Source organism: Salvelinus fontinalis, chromosome 28 (assembly GCF_029448725.1).
Source record: "Salvelinus fontinalis isolate EN_2023a chromosome 28, ASM2944872v1, whole genome shotgun sequence".
In the NCBI taxonomy this organism is placed as follows: domain Eukaryota; kingdom Metazoa; phylum Chordata; class Actinopteri; order Salmoniformes; family Salmonidae; genus Salvelinus; species Salvelinus fontinalis.
The window spans coordinates 36,960,547-36,981,074 of NC_074692.1; the positions used below are offsets into that span (position 1 = coordinate 36,960,547).

Sequence of the window (20,528 nt, forward strand, 5' to 3'; positions counted from 1 at the left end):
TGTGATAGACTACATCCAGTTTGCTGACTAGTGTTGGCGGCTATTTTGTAAATGACATTGCTGAAGTCAAGGTTCGGTAGGATAGTCAGTTTTATGAGGATATGTTTGGCAGCATGAGTAAAGGAGGCTTTGTTGCAAAATAGGAAGCTGATTCTAGATTCAGTTTTGTATTGGAGATGCTTAATGTGAGTCTGGAAGGAGGGGTTATGGTCTAACTAGACACCTAGGTATTTGTAGTTGTCCACATATTCTAGCTCAAAACCTTCCAGAGTAGCGATGCTAGTCGGGCGGGAGGGTGCGGGCAGCGAACGGTTGAAGAGCATGCACTTAGTTTAACTAGCATTCAAAAACAGTTGGAGGCCACGGAAGGAGTGTTGTATGGCGTTGAAGCTCATTTGGAAGTTTGTTAGCACAGTGTCCAAAGAAGGGCCAGATGTATAGAGGTGGAGAGAGAACCACCCTTAGCAAGAGCGACATCATTGATATACACACAGAAAAGAGTCGGCCCGAGAATTGAACCCTGTGGCACCCCCATAGAAACTGCCAGAGGTCCGGACCACAGGCCCTCCGATTTGACACACTGAACTCTATCTGAGAAGTAGTTGGTGAACCAGGCGAGGCAGTCATCTGAGAAGCCAAGGCTATTGAGTCTGCCGATAAGAATGCGGTGATTGACAGAGTCGAAAGCCTTGGCCAGGTCGATGAAGACGGCTGCACAGTACTGTCTTTTATCGATGGCGGTTATGATATCTTTTAGGACCTTGAGTGTGGCTGAGGTGCACCCATGACCATCTCGGAAACCAGATTGCATAGTGGAGAAGGTACGGTGGGATTCGAAATGGTCGGTGGTCTGTTTGTTAACTTGACTTTCAAAGATTTTAGAAAGGCAGGGCAGGATGGATATAGGTCTATAACAGTTTAGGTCTAGAGTGTCTCCCCCTTTGAAGAGGTGGATGACTGCGGCAGCTTTCCAATCTTTAGGGATCTCAGACAATACGAAAGAGAGGTTGAATAGCCTAGTAATTGATTGCAACAATTTCGGCTGATCATTTCAGAAAGAGAGGGTCCAGATTGTCTAGCCCAGCTGATTTGTAGGGATCCAGATTTTGCAGTTCTTTCAGAACATCAGCTGTCTGGATTTGGGTGAAGGAGAAGCGGGGGAGGGGTTGGGCAAGTTGTTGCAGGGGGTGCTGAGATGTTGGCCAGCGTAGGGGTAGCCAGGTGGAAAGCATGGCCAGCCGTGGAAAAATGCTTAACAAGAAATGTGTGGAGTGTTTGAAAAACAAGTTTTAATGACTCCAACCTAAGTGTATGTAAACTTCCGACTTCAACTGTACTTTGAGGAATCTCCAGGTTTGCATGAATATCCAAATGCAGAAGAATATTACAGCTGTTATATGGACAGATACAGCTCACTAGTCCTAACTACAAGCTAACTAGCAAGATTTATGAAATACACATAGCTAGTTAGATACAAACAAGAGTTAGCGACATACTAGTGATGAAGTGCTTCGAACACAGATAAATGTATCAAGCAACCGGAGCCCACAGCTTTCCATCATCATCGCGGCGTAAAGGCCGAAACCATGAGGTTCTTCCAACCTGGTTCTTGGGTAGTTGATGAAACTTCATTTGCTGTTCTTTTTCTCCTACTATTGTTCAGAGAAAACAGTACGCAACAGCTTTTCGGAATCTTAAAAGCAGGGTTATCTCGTTGGCTGATAATTGTGATGTACAGTGCATTCTGAAAGTAATCAGACCCCTTCCCTTTTTCCACATTTTGTTACGTTACAGCCTTATTTTAAAATGTATTAAATAAAACATGTTCCTCATCAATCTACATATAATACCCCACAATGACAAAGCGTAAACAGGATTTTAGAAATCACATTCACATAAGTATTCAGTCCGATTGCTATGAGACTCGAAATTGAGCTCAGGTGCATCCTTTTGCCATTCATTATGCTTGAGATGTTTCTACAACTTGGAGTACACCTGTGGCAAATTCAATTCAATGGACATGATTTGGAAAGGCACACACCTGTCTCTATAAGGTCCCACAGTTGACAAGGCATGTCAAAGCAAAAACCAAGCCATGAGGTCGAAGGAATTGTCCGTTGAGCTCCGAGACAGGATTGTGTTGAGGAAAAGATCTTGGGAAGGGTACCAAAAAATGTCACCCGTCCAAATGGAGCGATTGGGGGAGAAGGGCTTTGGTCAGGGAGGTGACCAAGAACCTGAAGGTCCCTCTGACAGAGCTCCAGAGTTCCTCTATGGAGATGGGAGAACCTTCCAGAAGGATAACCATCTCTGCAGCACTCCACCTGCCACCATCACTTCGGTGAAGCATGGTGGTGGCGGCATCATGCTGTGAGGATGTTTATCAGCGGCAGCGACTGGGAGACTAGTCAGGATCGAGGGGAAAATGAACGGAGCAAAGTACAGAGAGATCCTTGATGAAAGCCTGTTCCAGAGCGGGGCTGGAACGAAGTTTCAAAAAGTGAAGGGGTCTTGTAACGGAAAGCAAGTCGGAAAGCAAGTGCAGGTGGTGAGTTTAATAATAAACGGAACGTCAAACAATATAACAAACACGAGCAGTATATAGACATGAAACACATAAACAATACTGACTGGGGAAAGAACCTAAGGGAGTGCCAGTTATAGGGGAGGTAATAAGTGATGTAATGCAGTCCAGGTGTGTCTGATGATGACGTGCAGGTGCGCGTAATGATTGATGCCAGGACCGGTGGTTAGTTTACCGGTGACGTCGAACGCTGGAGGGGAGGAGCAGGAGTAGACATGACAGGTATGATTACTTTCCAAATGCACTGTAAATTCCACACAACAGTCTATCTGTTCATGCTAAAAAAAAATGGGTAGATTTTGTATTTTCTTTTTTAGGTATGTTGTAGTTTGTTGATTCAGACGATGTGGAAATATGTTAAAAACGACCTACCAAGCATATACAAAATGTTTATAGAATGATACAACATTTAATTATAATACTAATACATCCATTGTCGGATTATGAGTAAAGTAGACAATTTAACATAGAAGTAACGAGAGTACCCTACGGCTGTACCGCACTCGGAGGCGTGATCACGTTAAGCCCTGCCTCGCCGTGCGTATCTATAAGGCAAAACAGACGGGGTTGGCATAGATTGTTGACAACATGTAAACTATATTTTGTCTCCAATGTTTATTGAAACATAAAAACATTTTCAAAATAGATACTAGTCTCTCAAATCCATTGTTACAGGTGTTGGTTAGTTAGCTTGCGAATTTGAGACATATTAACATTGACATGAAATCAGTCAAAACACATTAAAAATATATGAAACCTTTATTTAACTAGGCAAGTCAGTTAAGAACAAATTATTATTTACAATGACGGCCTACCCTGGCCAAACTCTAAACCGGACGACACTGGGCCAATTGTGTGCTGCACTATTAGACTCCCAATCACAGCCGGTTGACTATTGTCCAAAATAATGAAAAAATAGATCAAAGTAGCGTACAGTGCTGAGAATGTTCTTTCTTATCTTTTAGGAGTACGGTTTGTTAATGAAGAGCAGCTGATTGGATTACCAATTTTGAAGAATCAATTTGAGATATCCAAACTGGTGGAGAGAGTACTGGTAAAGTGAAGGCTGTGAGGATCACGAGAGGAAGACTTGTTTCGATTTTTTGTATTTCTGATGATCAGAAGGAATGTGTGTTGCATCTTATCCGATTTGAGAAGTTTGACTTGTCGGTTGTGTCTCTTTGGAACATGACACCCCTCAAGGGGGTAATATCTGGCGTCTCATGGGAAGTGGATGTTGCAGAGATTAAAAATATTAATGGAGGGATTGATGCACATGGGATGAATTGTGTGGTGAATGAATAAAAAGTGAAGGGTATAAGTTATTTAGTTTTTTGATATGGAGTCTCTCCCAACTCAAGTGCAGTTGGGGTATATTAACTACAGAGTCAGAGCATTTATCCCAAGACCAATGCAGTGTGATCACTGTTAAGCTTTTGGACATGTTTCAAGTGTTTGCAGAAAGTTGAAGCCAAGTTGTGGAAAATATAATTTAATGTGTTATAAGTGATGAATATGTGACATGTTGTAATTGTGGTGGGAACCATGAAGACACGTCTTTGGAATGCCTGACAAGGCTGAAGGAGAATGAGGTAGCCAAAGTCAGGGTTGTCCAGAGCATTTCATATGCAGCGGCTGTTAAAACGATTGAGGGTTTGAATGGTGCTTCTGAAGAGTACATGTGGTGGATAGGCCTTCACTGCAGGCTGCAGGGGTTGCCTTTCACCAGCAGGACCCAGATATGTTATAAAGGTTAAATAAAAAATAAAATAAATATGTTAAAGGTTAAGAAGGTGGACTTTGTGGCCTTTATAGCTATGGTGATTAATGGCACTGCCAAGGTGGAGAGGAAGTCCAGGAAAATAGATATTGTGTATGTGGCTCCTGGCTGAGCGGTTCCTGGCTGGGACTGAAAGACTTCTCGGCAGAGGAGTTGCATGGAGTACTGTCACAAGCCTTTACCACCCTCTCAGGCTCTTGATATGGAGATTTGAAAGAAGAAATTAGTGGGAGTTTTGTTTTTGTCAATGTACTATTTTTATTTGGGTGGATTAAGTTTGTTTTCCCTATCACATATGAATTGTATTTTTACCTTGTTTTTTCAACCCTGTCCAGTTGGTGGGGGCAATACAGCTTTTTGGTTTGTAGTCTGTCATAAATCCCACACAAGAACAAGATGAAACGAGTCACTTACGATTCCCCGCATGGCAGTTTATTTTCATCGTTGGTAGCTATCTGGCCATCCAGAATCATAACTCACAGACTTCTGCCACATTGAAGTGTGCGCATCGTTTTTGTGAAGTTGTCAGCTAATTTATGACAACAGGCACAACTCTGATATAAAGTATTTTTTCCCCAAGTTGTCGCTATTCCACGCATCTCCACATATATCATTCGAGTCGTAACAACCTAACCATTACGACATTTATATTCAATCAAATAAGCCTCACGTAGCAAACTAACAATTGCTTTTTTTGTTGACCAAATTCGATAATCATTGTCTTCCATACAAAAAATCCCTCAATTCGTGGGTTTATTTTGGTGGACAGATTTTGGGCAGAGTAAAACCTCTCGCTTCGCCTTTTCCTCTCTGACTACAGCTAACAGTCAGATACTTATCCTTGGTTAAATATTAAACGGTTGATTCTGTTTAGCTCTCGTCATAACGTCACTACATAGGCCGTATATATAAAGATTCACACAAACGAGCGAAAGGTTTCCATTCAGTGTCTGGGGAAGATGGCGGCGACGTGTTCAATATTGCCCAAGGGCCAACTACTATACAGGAATGCTGTCAAGCTGCAGGTCGCAAGGTAAAGTGAAACCGTTGGAAGTTTTAAATGCTAACATTTACTCGCATCTTTGTTCAACAGAGAATGTACTTAACCTAATCTTACAAAGCGCAATTAAATACTTTGAGAATGTGAACCCTAATTATGTGAACTAGGTCGCTTTGAATCGTAGAGGGACGATATATCCAACAATAACTGCCTGCTAAATGTGTACGTTATGTGCAATTGTTGGTCAAATTATGAAGGTTCAACGATTGAAAGGAGGATACATCCTGATTAATGATGAAAAAGTTGCACTAACTGAGTCTACTAGCCTACTTTAATAATTTGCTGGGCACCTGAACTTTGACCCATTTCAAATGGGATCAACTGTGTGGTGTTATCACTTTTCCAATGCTGACACAATGTAACCAAACACTTTGACAACATGGCAACTGAATAAAACAAACAACAACTACTCTATCCTTTCCTCCTACTGCAAATTCAAGTTAGCATGCAATATTCCATATTCTATATTTTAAGCACTAATGCCCGATAAAGTGGGGTATATGGCCAATATACCATGGCTAAGGGCTGTTCCCAGCACGACGCAACGTGGAGTGCCTGGATACAGCCCTTAGCCGTGGTATATTGGCCACATATCACAACCCCTGAGGTGCCTTATTGCAATTATAAACTGTTTACCAAGATAATTAGAGCAGTAAAAAATCAATGTTTTGTTATACCCGTGGTATACTTAAGCAATAAGGCCAGAGGGGTTGTCGTATATGGCCAATATACCACGGCTAAGGGCAGTTCTTGAGCACAACACAACGCGTAGTGCCTGGACACAGCCCTTAGCCGTGGTATATTGGCCATATATCACAATCCCCCAAGGTGCCTTATTGCAATTATAAACTGTTTACTAACGTAATTAGAGCAGTAAAAGTGTTTTGTCATACCCGTGGTATATGGTCTGATATATCACAGCTGTCAGCCAATCAGCATTCAGGGCTTGAACCACCCAGTTTATAATGTCTGCTATATTGGCCATATACCACACCACCTCTGACTTTATTGCTTAAATATACCACGGCTGTCAGCCAATCAGCATTCAGGGCTCGAACCACCCAGTTTATAATCCCACTTTTAAAATGATCCACTGCTAGCCTACACTCAGCTTTTAACTGCTTTGCCAGCTTTAGCATTTCCATTCAATCCATCTGATTTGAGTCAGTGACACCAGAGCAGATGATCTGTAGGCCTGTCAGACTGCTTGGTCAATAACTTGATTCAACCAAGTTCTTCTGAGCCACTACTAATGGACAAATCCATGACACTCTTGGATTTAAAATGGTAACACATCTTCACAAGTAATATTGGAAATCTTCTATGCAATATTCAAGGCAGGTCCTTGTAAATAACACATGAGTGATGCTGTTCTCATTCAACTGACCAGACTAACATAAATGGCTATTGATCACACTCATACCCAGGGTGTAGGCTACTCATCATAGCATGATAATTGCAGTGCCACCAGTGGACTCATTTAGATTTCATGGCCTATACTGATCAGACATGTTTCTATTGTATATCAATGCCAAGTTGCCTGATCCTGCAAAAACTCTAAATTCTTTTGATTCTTTAAATTCTCAACAACAAAAAATTTAGAAGGAGGTTTTCAGACAAAGGATGGTTCCAGTCTATGTTTGTGCACGAAGTGGAGGCCAGGAAAGATGCCCACTCCAACCTGCTGTCGAAGAGTGAGACCAGCGACCTCTACAAAATTCAGTGTATGTAATAATATATTATATCCTAGCTGCATCAACACATCTATATACTCTTCTGCAGGAGTGGTTGAGGTTCAATAATAAACTAAATGTGAGACAAATACAGAAAATTATGTTGAATTGGATTCATTTGCTTTGTACACGGCATAGCCTCTGTGTGACATTTTATCGATGCATCTCTTTGGAAAACAGTGAAAGGATCATCATAATTTAAGGCATATTATTACACCAAGAGACCTACAGGAAGATGCATGCAGATCTGGGGCTAAATAAAGTGAGAATGTGTAATTCCATGGTATCATTACAATGCTATCATGTGTTTTGTTGTGACAAAAATGTCATTAGAAATGTCTAGTTCTCATCACATACTTTAACTTTGGATAGTTTGTTCTTTGACTTCTCTATAACTTTAGCCTGACCATTATAACCAGCAGGGAAATTGGGTAGGAAGACGATGATCCAAAAATAGTTTATTTGCAGAAGGAATAACGCATTAGTCTAATAATATGACTGATGCTGCTGAGTATGTTATATGATATTTCCCTTTTTTTAGGGAAATGTCCATCCACCAATATTCAGACTAGCTTATTCTGTCCCTTTCTCTCTCAGTTCACAATGTCAAGCCAGAGTGTCTGGAGGCGTACAACAATCTAGAGTGAGTTCATCTTTCATTTTTAGTTTTGCTCATATGTGCTGTAAATACTAACTGACAGTCTCCTCTTTTGGTAATTCACAGTAGATGTTTACTAGATATCTGTGAGTAGTACTGCACAATCGATGAAAATGCAGACATATACAGTATCTGTGATATTGTGTCTTTATACTTTCCCCCATGAATTCAGGTCTGAGGTGCAGCGCAAACTCCACTTAGACCAGGACTATCCCTGTGATGTTGTGGGGAGCTGGAATACTTGGTATGGCGACCAGGACCAAGCTGGTAAGTGGCAGAGACGTCGGTGCATAACAACAGTGTCACGAAACCCTAATCGACTGTTATCTAATAGGATCTATTGATGTAATCTTATGTTCTCTGTTAACCCTGATCTAATGTTATCACATACCTTTTCCTGAAGATAGGCCTCTTGTACAATGATGTCACTCACCAGAAGCATCTAGCTGATGGAGGTAAACAGTTTGGCCAATACATCACTGACCTCTGCTGTCTGTTTGTTGCAGTGCACCTTTGGCGGTATACAGGAGGCTACCCAGCATTGACTGAATGCTTGACCAAATTGAACAACAATAAGGTAGGCTGTATAAACTATATGTTTTTAGCATTTTAAAAGCAATTAGAAGGGATGTTCTGGACAAATCAGTACCACAACAGATCATTCAAAATGTACATCAAGTTATGTCAAATATTTGTAAATCTGATATTGTTATATACAGTTGAAGTCAGAAGTTTACATGCGCTTAGGCTGGAGTCATTAAAACTCGTTTTTCAACCACTCCACACATTTCTTGTTAACAAGCTATAGTTTTGGCAAGCCGGTTAGGACATCTACTTTGTGCGTGACACAAATAATTTTTCCAACAATTGTTTACAGACAGATTATTTCACTTATACTTCACTGTATCACAATTCCAGTGGGGCAGAAGTTTACATACACTAAGTTGACTGCGCCTTTTAACAGCTTGGAAAATTCCAGAAAATGATGTCATGGCTTTAGAAGCTTTTGATAGGCTAATTAACATCATTTGAGTCAATTGGAGGTGTACCCGTGGATGTATTTCAAGGCCTACCTTTAAACTCAGTGCCTCTTTGCTTGACATCTTGGGAAAATCAAAAGAAATCAGCCTAGACCTCAGAAAATAAATTGTAGACCTCCACAAGTCTGGTTCGTCCTTGGGAGCAATTTCCGAACGCCCAAAGGTACCACATCCATCTGTACAAACAATAGTACGCAAATATAAACACCATGGGACCACATAGCCGTCATACCGCACAGGAAGGAAACGCATTCTGTCTCCTAGAGATGAACATACTTTGGTGCGAAAAGTGCAAATCAATCCCAGAACAACAGCAAAGGATCTTGTGAAGATGCTGGAGGAAACAGGTACAAAAGTATCTATAAAACGAGTCCTATATCGACATAACCTAAAAGGCCGCTCAGCAAGGAAGAAGCCACTGCTCCAAAACCGCCATAAAAAAAGCCAGACTACAGTTTGCAACTGCACATGGGGACAAAGATCATACTTTTTGGAGAAATGTCCTCTGGTCTGATGAAATAAAAATGGAACTGTTTGGCCATAATGACCATCGTTATGTTTGGAGGAAGAAAGGGGACGCTTGCAAGCCGAAGAACACCATCCCAACTGTGAAGCACGGGGGTGGCAGCATCATGTTGTAGGGGTGCTTTGCTGCAGGAGGAACTGGTGCACTTCACAAAAAGGATGGCATCATGAGGAGAGAAAATTTATGTGGATATATTGAAGCAAATTCTCAAGACCTCAAGATCAGTCAGGAAATTAAATCTTGGTCGCAAATGGGTCTTCCAAATGGACAATGACCCCCAGCATACTTACAAAGTTGTGGCAAAATGGCTTAAGGACAACAAAGTCAAGGTATTGGAGTGGCCATCACAAAGCCCTGACCTCAAGCCTATGGAGAATATGTGGTCAGACCTGAAAAACCGTGTGCGAGCAAGGAAGCCTACAAACCTGACTCAGTTACACCAGCTCTGTCAGGAGGAATGGGCCACAATTCATCCAACTTATTGTGGGAAGCTTGTGAAAGGCTACCTGAAACGTTTGACCCAAGTTAAACATTTTAAAGGCAATACTACCAAATATGAATTGAGAGTATGTAAACTTCATGTCCACTGGGAATGTGATGAAAGAAATAAAAGCTGGAAAAAATCATTCTCTCTACTATTATTCTGACATTTCACATTCTTAAAATAAAGTGGTGATCCTAACTGAACTAAGACAGGGAATTTGTACTAGGATTAAATGTCAGGAATTGTGAAAAACTGAGTTTAAATGTATTTGGCTAAGGTGTATGTAAACTTCCGACTTCAACTGTATAAATATCAGAGTGTCCTCATTGTTTTGGGGGGGAAAGCATGGCTCTACTACTCGCTGACGTGAAACAACTATTCTTCTTTAGTTTACTAATTCATGAATTTCAAACATGAAACTCTTTTAAAGGAGTATCTGCACTTCAGGAAGGAGAGGAGTAAAATGCTGGTCTCACGGCGGAACCAGCTTCTTCTAGAGTTCAGTTTCTGGAATGAGCCAACACCCAGAAATGGACCCAACATATACGAGATGCGCTCATACAAACTCAAGGTAAGACACTGATTGGGACTAGAAACATGCAAACTGTGGTCATACAAACTTAAAGGGATACTTCAGGATTTTAGCAATGAGGCCCGTTATCTACTTCCCCAGAGTCCAATGAACTTGTGGATACCATTTTTATATTGCATTCAGTTTAAAGGAAGTCCGCCAACTAGTGGTAACGCAATGACTGGACGTCTATGGGAACAGCTAGCATGCAGACTTCCAGTCATTGCTCTAATGCTAGTTAGCATTTGTTCGCAAAACTACCTCTTAACTTCCTTTGTACTGGACGCAGATACATAAAATAAGTACCCACAAGCTAATCTGACGCTGGGGAGGTAGATAAAGGACTTCATTGCCAAAATCCTGAACTATCCCTTTAAGATACGTCTAGCGATGACCTAGACATACGAATTGCGCTCATAGAAACTCAAGGTAAGATACTTCTGTGAGGACACCCAGAGATATATAAACAGTGGACCGACAGAACACAATGGACATCATGTACCTAAGATAAGATAAACGTCTACTCTCAAACACAACCAACATGTCTGGCTTGACTGTATCTAATGAGTATGTAGGCCTACGTCACACTGCATTTTGTACAGAACTGTATGTTTTGATTGCAGCATTTACATTACATTTACATTTAAGTCATTTAGCAGACGCTCTTATCCAGAGCGACTTACAAATTGGAAAGTTCATACATATTCATCCTGGTCCCCCCATGGGAATTGAACCCTGGTCCCCCCGTGGGAATTGAACCCACAACCCTGGCGTTGCAAGCGCCATGCTCTACCAACTGAGCCACACCAACTGAGCCACACGGGACCATGCAGCACCTGCATGTCTAGGAGTATGGTATGTAAATGGGATGCTGTTGCATTCTGTTGGTGAAGGACACGGGTGGTTATGAAGTTAAACGTTTCCTGTGTTCATACTTCAGTGTAATTATCTCCAGTAGCTAGATTTCCATCTAATTGGCGAAAGATTTTCATGCGAATATTCTAGAATCCGCATTAAGAAAATATGTGCATTTTTCCACCAGTGGCATGTTTCCAGCAAATGGACTTGTTCAGGGTAACAATCAGTATGTGATGATGTAGTGCACATAAAATGTACTTTTTCGCTTAAGTTTTCATGTTTTATTTTGTTTTATTTTACCTTTATTTAACTAGACAGGTCAGTTCAGAGCTAATTCTTTCAATGATGGCCTAGGAACAGTGGGTTAATTGCCTTGTTCAGGGGCAGAACGTCAGATTTTTACCTTGTCAACTCGGGGATTCGATCTTGCAACCTTTCGGTTACTAGTCCAATGCTCTAACCACTGTACAGAATAAAAATCTATGTGTTCAATATGTTTCCATTGCATTTTCAACTCTACCGATTAGTTTTATCACAGAAACGGTTGCATTAAATAGCAAATGTGCCTACTCTGGTCTTGCAACCTGCGGAATAGCTAACAGCTCGCAGATATAGTGCATGTAGGCTGTGTGGGTTGTCTAGTCTACATCAGTGGAGGCAGCTGAGGGGCGGAAGGCTCATAATAATGGCTGGAATGGAGCAAATCAAATGTTATTTGTCACATGTGCCGAATACAACAATAACCAACAGTGCTGTTTTAAGAATACATTTTTTTAAATAAAAAATACAGATAAAGACTTTTTTTTTTACAATATCAATATTACAAATAATTAACTAGCAACAGTGGCGAGGCTATACACGTGGGATTCCGGTACAGAGTCAATGTGCGGGGGCACATGTTAGCCGAGGTAATTGAGGTACTGTAACTCGCATAGCCTACCCGCACTGAACTAAAGGGTAGAGCTGCCGCTTTCAAGGGGCAGGACTCTAACCCGGGAGCTTATAAGAAATACCTCTATGCCCTCCTATGAACCATCAAACAGGCAAAGCATCAATACAGGACTAAGATCGAATCGTACTACACCGGCTCTGACACTCGTCGGATGTGGCAGGGCTTGCAAACTATTAGACTACAAAGGGAAGCACAGCCAAGAGCTGCCCAGTGACACAAGCCTACCAGACGAGCTAAATAACTTCAATGCTCGCTTCGAGGCAAGTAACACTGAAACATGCATGAGAGCATCAGCATCAGCTTCCAAATGACTGTGTGATCAAGCTCTCTGCAGCCTATGTGAGTAAGACCTTTAAACAGGTCAACATTCACAAGGCCGCAGGGCCAGATGGATTACCAGGACGTCTACCCCGAGCATGCACTGACCAACTGGCAAGTGTCTTCACTTTTCACGTTTGATGGTAAGACCCAGGTGCAGACAATGTCGAAGTAACAAAAGTTTATAACTCAAACAGGGGCAGGCAAAAGGACAGGTAAAGGGCAGAAAGGTGGGGCAAAGGTACAGGACGGCAGTCAGGCTCAGGGTCAGGGCAGGCAGAAAGGACAAAACCGGGAAAACAGGAAAATAGACAAGGCAGGAGCAAGGGGAAAAAGCTGGTAGGTTTGAGGAACAAAACAAACTGGCAACAGACAAACAGAGAACACAGGTATAAATATACAGGGGATAATGGGGAAGATGGGCGACACCTGGAGGGGGGTGGAGACAAGCACAAAGACGGGTGAAACAAATCAGGGCATGACAACACCCACCCCTCTAGGGATGCCATCTGGCGTCCTACCTGGGCACATACCTGGTTGAGCAGGGTGCCAGCGCTGGAACTCAGAGATGAGGTCTGGGTCCAGGATGTCCCTTACGGAGACCCAGCACCCCTTTTCCGGGCCATAACCCTCCCAGTCAACCAGGTACTGGAATCCCCTGCCCCGAGGTTGAACCTTCAGGAGACGTCTCACCATGTATGCCGTTCGGCCGTCGATGAAACGGGGGAGAGGGGTGGGCCTGGAAACAGAAGACAAGGGGCAGTCAAACATGGTTTTAACTCTAGACACAGAAAAGGTAGGAAAAATACAGAGGGTACGGGGGAACAGATGACGAACCACAGAGGGGCTAATGATCTTGGAGCAGGGGGGAAAGGTCTCGGCTTCCGGGGGTGTAGCCGCGGCAATATAGCGACGTGCCAGTGCCTCAGGCCTGACCTTCTTGGATACCAGTCGGTGCTGTGGAAGCGAAGTTGCCAGAGCCATACTGAACCCCTCCTGGAGGTCCTGGCACTCTGCATAGCTGGCGGAGAAGTCCGGGGAAATTTCCAAGACCCAGGAAGACATCCCGGGGCAGGCAGAGCTGACTTCAGGCAATGAGTGTGGCAGGACAGGCTCCAGCCCACGATGGTACCAGTAGCCCAGTCATTGGAGGGATTGTGTCGTTGGAGCCAATAGAATTCCAATACCACGGTAACCTGCGGAGACTCACCCAGCAGGAATTGGATTGTCTCGCTGTGGTTTCCCCGACACTCGTAGGTTGACGTGGGTGGTCTGGTGGGTGACCCGGCCTATAGAGCAACTGTCCAGCGCTCTAACACCCATGGGAATCGAGAGGGGTTGAGTGGGGATGCCCAGCTCGGACGCCAGAGTCCATGAGACTCACATCGGCAACCCGAGTCGATGAGTACCTGGAGAGACTTGGACTGGTCGCCCCCACCGCAGGATGACACGGAGAGGGGGGCGAGCAAGGGGAGACGGAAAATTATCTTTAAGGTCCATCAGAGTACTCGCTCCAACAAATGAGCTAGGTCTGTTGAAGGGACAGGTAGACGCATAATGACCGGCAGTACCGCAATACAGACAACTCTGGGTCTCAAGTCTGCATACGCGTTTGGCTGGATACAGCCTAGCCCTGCCGAGCTGCATTGGCTCGGGAAGAAGTGAATTGGCAGTCTCGGGAGGCTCTTGGAGGGACTCGGGTAAGCTCGGATCCTCTCGGGGGCGTAGACGCCGGGGACTTCCGAAGTTCATCAGATGCAAGGTGGGATCCTTGAGTGAGCGATTGGGACTGCAATCGGACCTCTTCTCCATCCTACGTACCCGTAGCCGATCATCGATCCAGATGGTTAAAGCGATGAGTGAGTCGAGATCCGTTGGTAGTTTTCGGGCTGCCAGCTCATCCTTTTCCTCCTCTGATAATCCGTGCAGGAATGTGTCGAACAGCGCTTCCGGATTCCATGTACCCACCGGTGCTAGCGTGCGGAACTTCACCGCATAGTCTGCCAAACTGAGGGTGTCCTGCCGAAACTTGAGTAACTTCCGGGCAGCCTCTCTCCCGGACACCGGCGCCTCAAACTTTTCTCACCTCCGCCACGAATACCTCCAGACTGAGGCAGGAGGCGGATTGTTGCTCCCACACCGCCGTGGCCCAGGCGAGTGCCCTCCCGGACATTATGTACACTATCTTTTTTGTAATAATGTACACTATCTTTGAGCGGTCTGAGGGTAACGAAGAAGGCTGCAGCTCGAAAACGAGGGAGCATTGGGAGAGAAAAGCCCGGCAGGTTCTGGTATCTCCATCGTAGCGCTTCGGGGAGGTAAGCGGGGTTCCCGGGAAGCCGGGGTGATTGTGCTGCGACCATCCGGGTTACTGACTGGCAGGGAGGTTACCGTCGTGGTAGGCTGCCTGGTAGTTAACCCACGGAATTGCTCCCGCAATGCGTCCAATGCTAGGTCGTGACATTCGTCCACGTCCTGGAACCCTTCCATCAGAACGTGAAGCAACTCCTCATGTCTACTATTCATTAACTACAGCTCAACATTCAACACCACAGTGCCTTCAAAACTCATCACTAAGCTAAGGACCCTGAGACTAAACACCTTCCTCTGCAACTGGATCCTGGACTTCCTGACAGGCCGCCCCCCAGGTGGTAAGGGTAGGTAACAACACATCCGCCACACAGATCCTCAACACGGGGGCCCCTCAGGGGTGTGTGCTCAGTCCCCTCCTGTACTCCCTGTTCACCCACGACTGCATGGCCAGGCACGACTCCAACACCATCGTTAAGTTTGCAGATGACACAACAATGGTAGGCCTGATCACCGATCAGGTTGAGAGCTTCAAGTTCCTTGGTGTCCACATCAACAACAAACTAGAATAGTCCAAACACACCAAGACAGTTGTTAAGAGGGTACAACAAAGCCTATGCCTACTTACAGTTGTGGCCAAAAGTTTTGAGAATGACACAAATATTAATTTCCACAAAGTTTGCTGCTTCAGTGTCTTTAGATATTTTTGTCAGATGTTACTATGGAATATTGAAGTATAATTATATAAGCATTTCATAAGTTTCAAAGGCTTTTATTGACAATTGCATGAAGTTGATTCAAAGAGTCAATATTTGCAGTGTTGACCCTTCTTTTTCAAGACTTCTACAATACGCCCTGGCAAGGTGCTCCATCATGCTGGAAAAGGCATTGTTCGTCGCCAAACTGTTCCTGGATGGTTGGGAGAAGTTGCTCTCGGAGGATGTGTTGGTACCATTCTTTATTCATGGCTGTGTTCTTAGGCAAAATTGTGAGTGAGCTCACTCCCTTGGCTGAGAAGCAACCCCACACATGAATGGTCTCAGGATGCTTTACTGTTGGCATGACACAGAACTGATGGTAGCGCTCACCTTATCTTCTCCGGACAAGCTTTTTTCCGGATGCCGCAAACAATCGGAAAGGGGATTCATCAGAGAAAATTACTTTACCCCAGTCCTCATCTGTCCAATCCCTGTACCTTTTGCAGAATATCAGTCTGTCCCTGATGTTTTTCCTGGCGAGAAGTGGCTTCTTTGCTGCCCTTCTTGACACCAGGCCATCCTCCAAAAGTATTCGCTTCACTGTGCGTGCAGATGCACTCACACCGGCCTGCTGCCAATCCTGAGCAAGCTCTGTACTGGTGGTGCCCCGATCGCACAGCTGAATCAACTTTAGGAGACGGTCCTTGTGCTTGCTGGACTTTCTTGGGCGCCCTGAAACCTTCTTCACAACAATTGAACCGCTCTCCTTGAAGTTCTTGATGATCCAATAAATGGTTGATTTAGGTGCAATCTTACTGGCAGCAATATCCTTGCCTGTGAAGCCTTTTTTGTGCAAAGCAATGATGACGGCACGTGTTTCCTTGCAGGTAACCATGGTTGACAGAGGAAGAACAATGATTCCAAGCACCACCCTCCCTTTGAAGCTTCCAGTCTGTTATTCGGACTCAATCAGCATGACAGAGTGATCTCCTGGCTTGTCCTCGTCAACACTCACACCTGTGTTAACGAGAGAATCACTGACATGATGTCAGCTGGTCCTTTTGTGGCAGTGGACATTTTTTTTTGGGGGGGGGGTTCAGTTCATTTACATGGCAAAGAGGGACTTAGCAATGAATTGCAATTCATCTCATAACTCTTCATAACATTATGGAGTATATGTAAATTGCTATCATACAAACTGAGGCAGCAGACTTTGTGAAAATTAATATTTGTGTCATTCTCAGAACTTTTGGCCATGACTGTATATGTAGGTAGAGGTTAAGTGAATGTGCATGGATAATCAACAGAGAGTAGCAGCAGGGTAAAAATGGAAACCATGTGTTTGATGTATGTGATAGAATTCCACTTATTCCGCTCTAGACATTAACAAGTGCTCGTCCTCCCCAATTAAAATGCCACCAACATCCTGTGGTCTACATGATGAGATTATTATGGAAAATAGCGATAATATTTTTATTTGTCAAAAGGCAGTCAAACATCGATCATCATGTCACCAAAGTAAGACCCTCGATATTTGTTAGAAAGCAGTGTCAAGCTCATCACCGTACACTTTCACCACCCTGTGAAGTTCATCATTACTTATTTCATCTGTAGCCTAATAAACGGCATGGTTTTCCAAGTCATGGTGGGAGGACCACACATTATATCATTGCATGACTCCAAGTTTACTTCAATATGATGGTTATTATATAAATATTTGTGCATCAAAGCGTTTTGACAGCCATTTCCCGCATAATTAATTTTAAAGACACAAAAAGATCCCACCATGTCAAACTAACACATTATCTGTCGACATTTATACTTTTATGTCGTGAGAGAGGCGTGATCTTTTTTTTTTATACGATATGACTTTACTTGCATAAAAACTGGATGGAAAAGTGGTTAAAGACATTGTTTTTCTTTTTCTCAACCAACTTTTAGCCTGGAACGATGATTGAATGGGGGAATCATTGGTAAGACTTCTCATGAGACTGCAATATGTACATTGTTTGAAAGAAATGTGCATGTGCCATATGCATGTAAGTTGCATGTCATTTTGTAAATAATTAATGCAGAAATAAAGCTGGTATACAATAAGTAACATCAGTAAATGTTTCAGTAGAATGTCAAATATGTTCAATATTGATTGTACTCGTTACCTATCTTGATAGGGCGAGGGCTATCAAACATCGACAGGAGAACGATGAGGCAGTTGGAGGGTTCTTCTCTCAGATAGGAGACCTGTATGAAGTTCATCATCTGTGGGGTGAGTTGGCTGATGATACCCGTATGCATAACATTGACAGTATTTTATCAAAGGAAGCCAAACAATGCTGTGTTTTTGGAATTATCCCAATGAGTTTGTGACAGACAGTTTACTACTATCAATACACGCCCTATGGCGCAACACGTTGGATTATTGTTTATTATGTATGTCAATGTCTTTTGTACCTGCCCCTATTTGTATATTATGAATACATGCATACTAAATCATTTATTCCATCTACAGCCTATAAAGACCTTCAATCCCGAGAAGAGACAAGAAACTCTGCCTGGCAGAAGGAGGGATGGGATTCTAGTGTCTATTATACAGGTAGGAAAGAATACACACAAAACAAACACATAGACATCAATCAAAACCTCTCTGGCAATGCATTGTGCTTTTTGTCTTCAACTGTGAGAGAGGCTTCAGAATAATCATGTTTTTCAATTGCATCAAACTCTCAGTATTTCACTATGTTTGTATGTCTAAATGAATTGTCTTGTGGGTTGTCAGATCAGACACTGAAGTACATCCGTGAATACTGATAATTTCAAATAATTTAATGAAAACCATGTATTACTCCGTCTTGACAAAATATAGGCTGCTGTCTCTTTATCAGTGTTTCCCAACTTCGTTCCTCGGTTACCCACAACAGTACCCTGGACAAACTCATCCAGGGCTTGATGATTAGTTGAAAAGTTGAATCAGGTGTGCTTGTCAGGGGCTACAATAAAAATGTGTACTGTTGAGGGTACTCACGGATTGGAGTTGAGAAACACGGTTTTAGATGTTTTATGTTGAGCTCTAACCTCTCTGTCTGTCACATCTCCTCTCCTAGTGCCTTTGATCAGGAGCATGGAGTCTAGAATTATGATTCCTACAAAGAGTTCACCTCTGCAATAACCAGATTCAGTCAAGTTCCCGTTCTGGAAGACCAAAGCGAGAACAGATTATGGGCATTTTTCCATCGTGTCTCTCTCTGTCTTTTTCTCTTTTGTTGTAGGTGCAGATAACTTAGGCCTACATGTAAAGCTTGAATCTATGAACTGTGGTAGATGGAACCTTTTGATGAAAACTAATGTTTTGATGCACTGGCAAGCCCTCAGTTTGAAGACTGCATTCAAAATAGAATCCAGTTTCCATTTTTGCTACCATGGTGAATAGGGGAGAGATTTTATTTCACCTAAATTGATAGATACATTATATTTCAGGTGAATTATGTGCCAAACAAGGGAAAGGCAATCTTCAATAAGGTATGAAATAGCTATGAAACTGTGAATTAAATAGCTATGATAGGGAAATTAACTTGTTGCTACTGTATTGTGATTATGCATCTTGAGTGTGTGAACATACAGGAGTAAGAAATGCCTACTCAGTGGACATGTAGAAGCTAATGCCATATCTCAGGTATAAGAAACCTATAGGTCAATGTGAGCTAATGTGAGTCTCTTCCCTTGTCAACCATCTGAAGAAGCGAATCAATAGACATAAGTAGATACATATTTGAACTGAGAAACATGAACACTGGATTATTAAATGCTAAGTAATCTTTTTCTATGTTTCATTGATTGTGTTTTATCTTCTTGTGATAGTGTCATGTTAATCTATTGAATTAAAAAAAAAAATATATATATACATATTATTTGACCTGGAAATGTATTAAATGTATGGAAACATGCTTTTGCAGTGGTGGTATTTCAGACCCCAAGTTACAAACAGTGTTCTAGAATTGTTATTTTTTTGTGTATAGGTGTGATAATTAGGCTATGGGTATCAGATATTGTTATATCAGAATATGTTATTATACACTCCCATTCGTATTTATTTGGACAGTGAAGCTAAAACTTTTAATTTGGACAAATTCACTTGTGTAGCTTTAAGAGCAGGGGGCGTGTTATTATACGATGCCTTTTATTTGAATATACAGTAGTGGAGTCAGATTGCGTCTGATGTTTTACTCTTTATGTGTGACTGACTAATTAATGCAAGACATACAGTTAAATAACTAAGCAGCTAGCGTCTAGTCCCCAGGAATGAAAATAACACTCTCAAAACGTTAATTTAGGAACCTTTTATTGGATCGTTCCTGCAAATAGTCAAGCATTCATTCAAACCAACGAGGAGATTGCGCTATTCAGAACCATGGATTTGCACATTCTGGATCACAGACTGCGAGTGACCAGCATTTGCAAAAATGGTCTGGTCAATTTCACTCACCCCCTCATCAAACTCATTTTCCTGCGGAACAGAGCAAGGTAAGGTTGTTTGCATGTCGAGATTATTTTAGCTAATTTTAAACCGTCAGCGATCCTAAAACCCGCAACAACAAAAAAATAGTCAGTTCGCACTCGCTGATAGCAGACATGCTTGCTAGCTAACGTTTGCTAATTTGTTAATCCTGTCTCACATTCATTTGCTATGTAAATGTTATGATATACTGTAGTTAGCGACGCTATCCCGTTCAATTAAGGCCGTAATTGTGCATGTCATGCTATGTCAATGTAGCCAGCTGCACCCCTAAACAATGATTAAAACGTGGACCAAAGGTAACCAAACTATTTAATGTGGTGCACTTTATTGTACTTGTCGTTAATGAATGAGCACACCAGTTCAAAATGTATTAGTGTTTAACTTTCAATACTAATATCAGTCTTTCATTTGCTGAACAGTATTTCAGTAAATGTAGCTAGTAT

General features: G+C 42.6%; 2 protein-coding genes across 2 annotated transcripts in view; both read left to right on the forward strand.

Moving 5' to 3' along the window:
- The first annotated feature begins 5,131 nt into the window (after positions 1-5,131).
- LOC129826664 (protein NipSnap homolog 1-like) lies at positions 5,132-19,388 on the forward strand. The gene is made up of 10 exons (XM_055887634.1): positions 5,132-5,397; positions 7,027-7,148; positions 7,755-7,800; positions 7,988-8,082; positions 8,322-8,392; positions 10,296-10,436; positions 17,514-17,545; positions 17,744-17,838; positions 18,082-18,165; positions 18,674-19,388. Exons 1-10 carry the CDS (start codon positions 5,324-5,326, stop codon positions 18,736-18,738), a joined length of 825 nt encoding a protein of 274 aa, XP_055743609.1. The 5' UTR covers positions 5,132-5,323; the 3' UTR covers positions 18,739-19,388.
- A 347-nt stretch (positions 19,389-19,735) lies between these two features.
- The window catches only part of LOC129826663 (cytosolic arginine sensor for mTORC1 subunit 1-like), a 28,062-nt gene continuing 27,269 nt past the window's right edge, over positions 19,736-20,528 (forward strand). Inside the window, exon 1 of the mRNA XM_055887633.1 lies at positions 19,736-20,090. Within this exon, the coding sequence (XP_055743608.1) occupies positions 19,978-20,090 (113 nt within the window). The 5' untranslated portion in view covers positions 19,736-19,977. The remainder of the gene's footprint in view (positions 20,091-20,528) is intronic.

Excerpts from the sequence above, each read along its gene's own strand:
- LOC129826664 (XM_055887634.1), top strand. The coding sequence starts at position 5,324 with ATGGCGGCGACGTGTTCAATATTGCCCAAGGGCCAACTACTATACAGG. Across the intron at positions 8,083-8,321 it reads TGGCGACCAGGACCAAGCTG|TGCACCTTTGGCGGTATACA; the intron begins GTAAGTGGCAGA and ends TGTTTGTTGCAG. Across the intron at positions 10,437-17,513 it reads TGCGCTCATACAAACTCAAG|CCTGGAACGATGATTGAATG; the intron begins GTAAGACACTGA and ends ACCAACTTTTAG.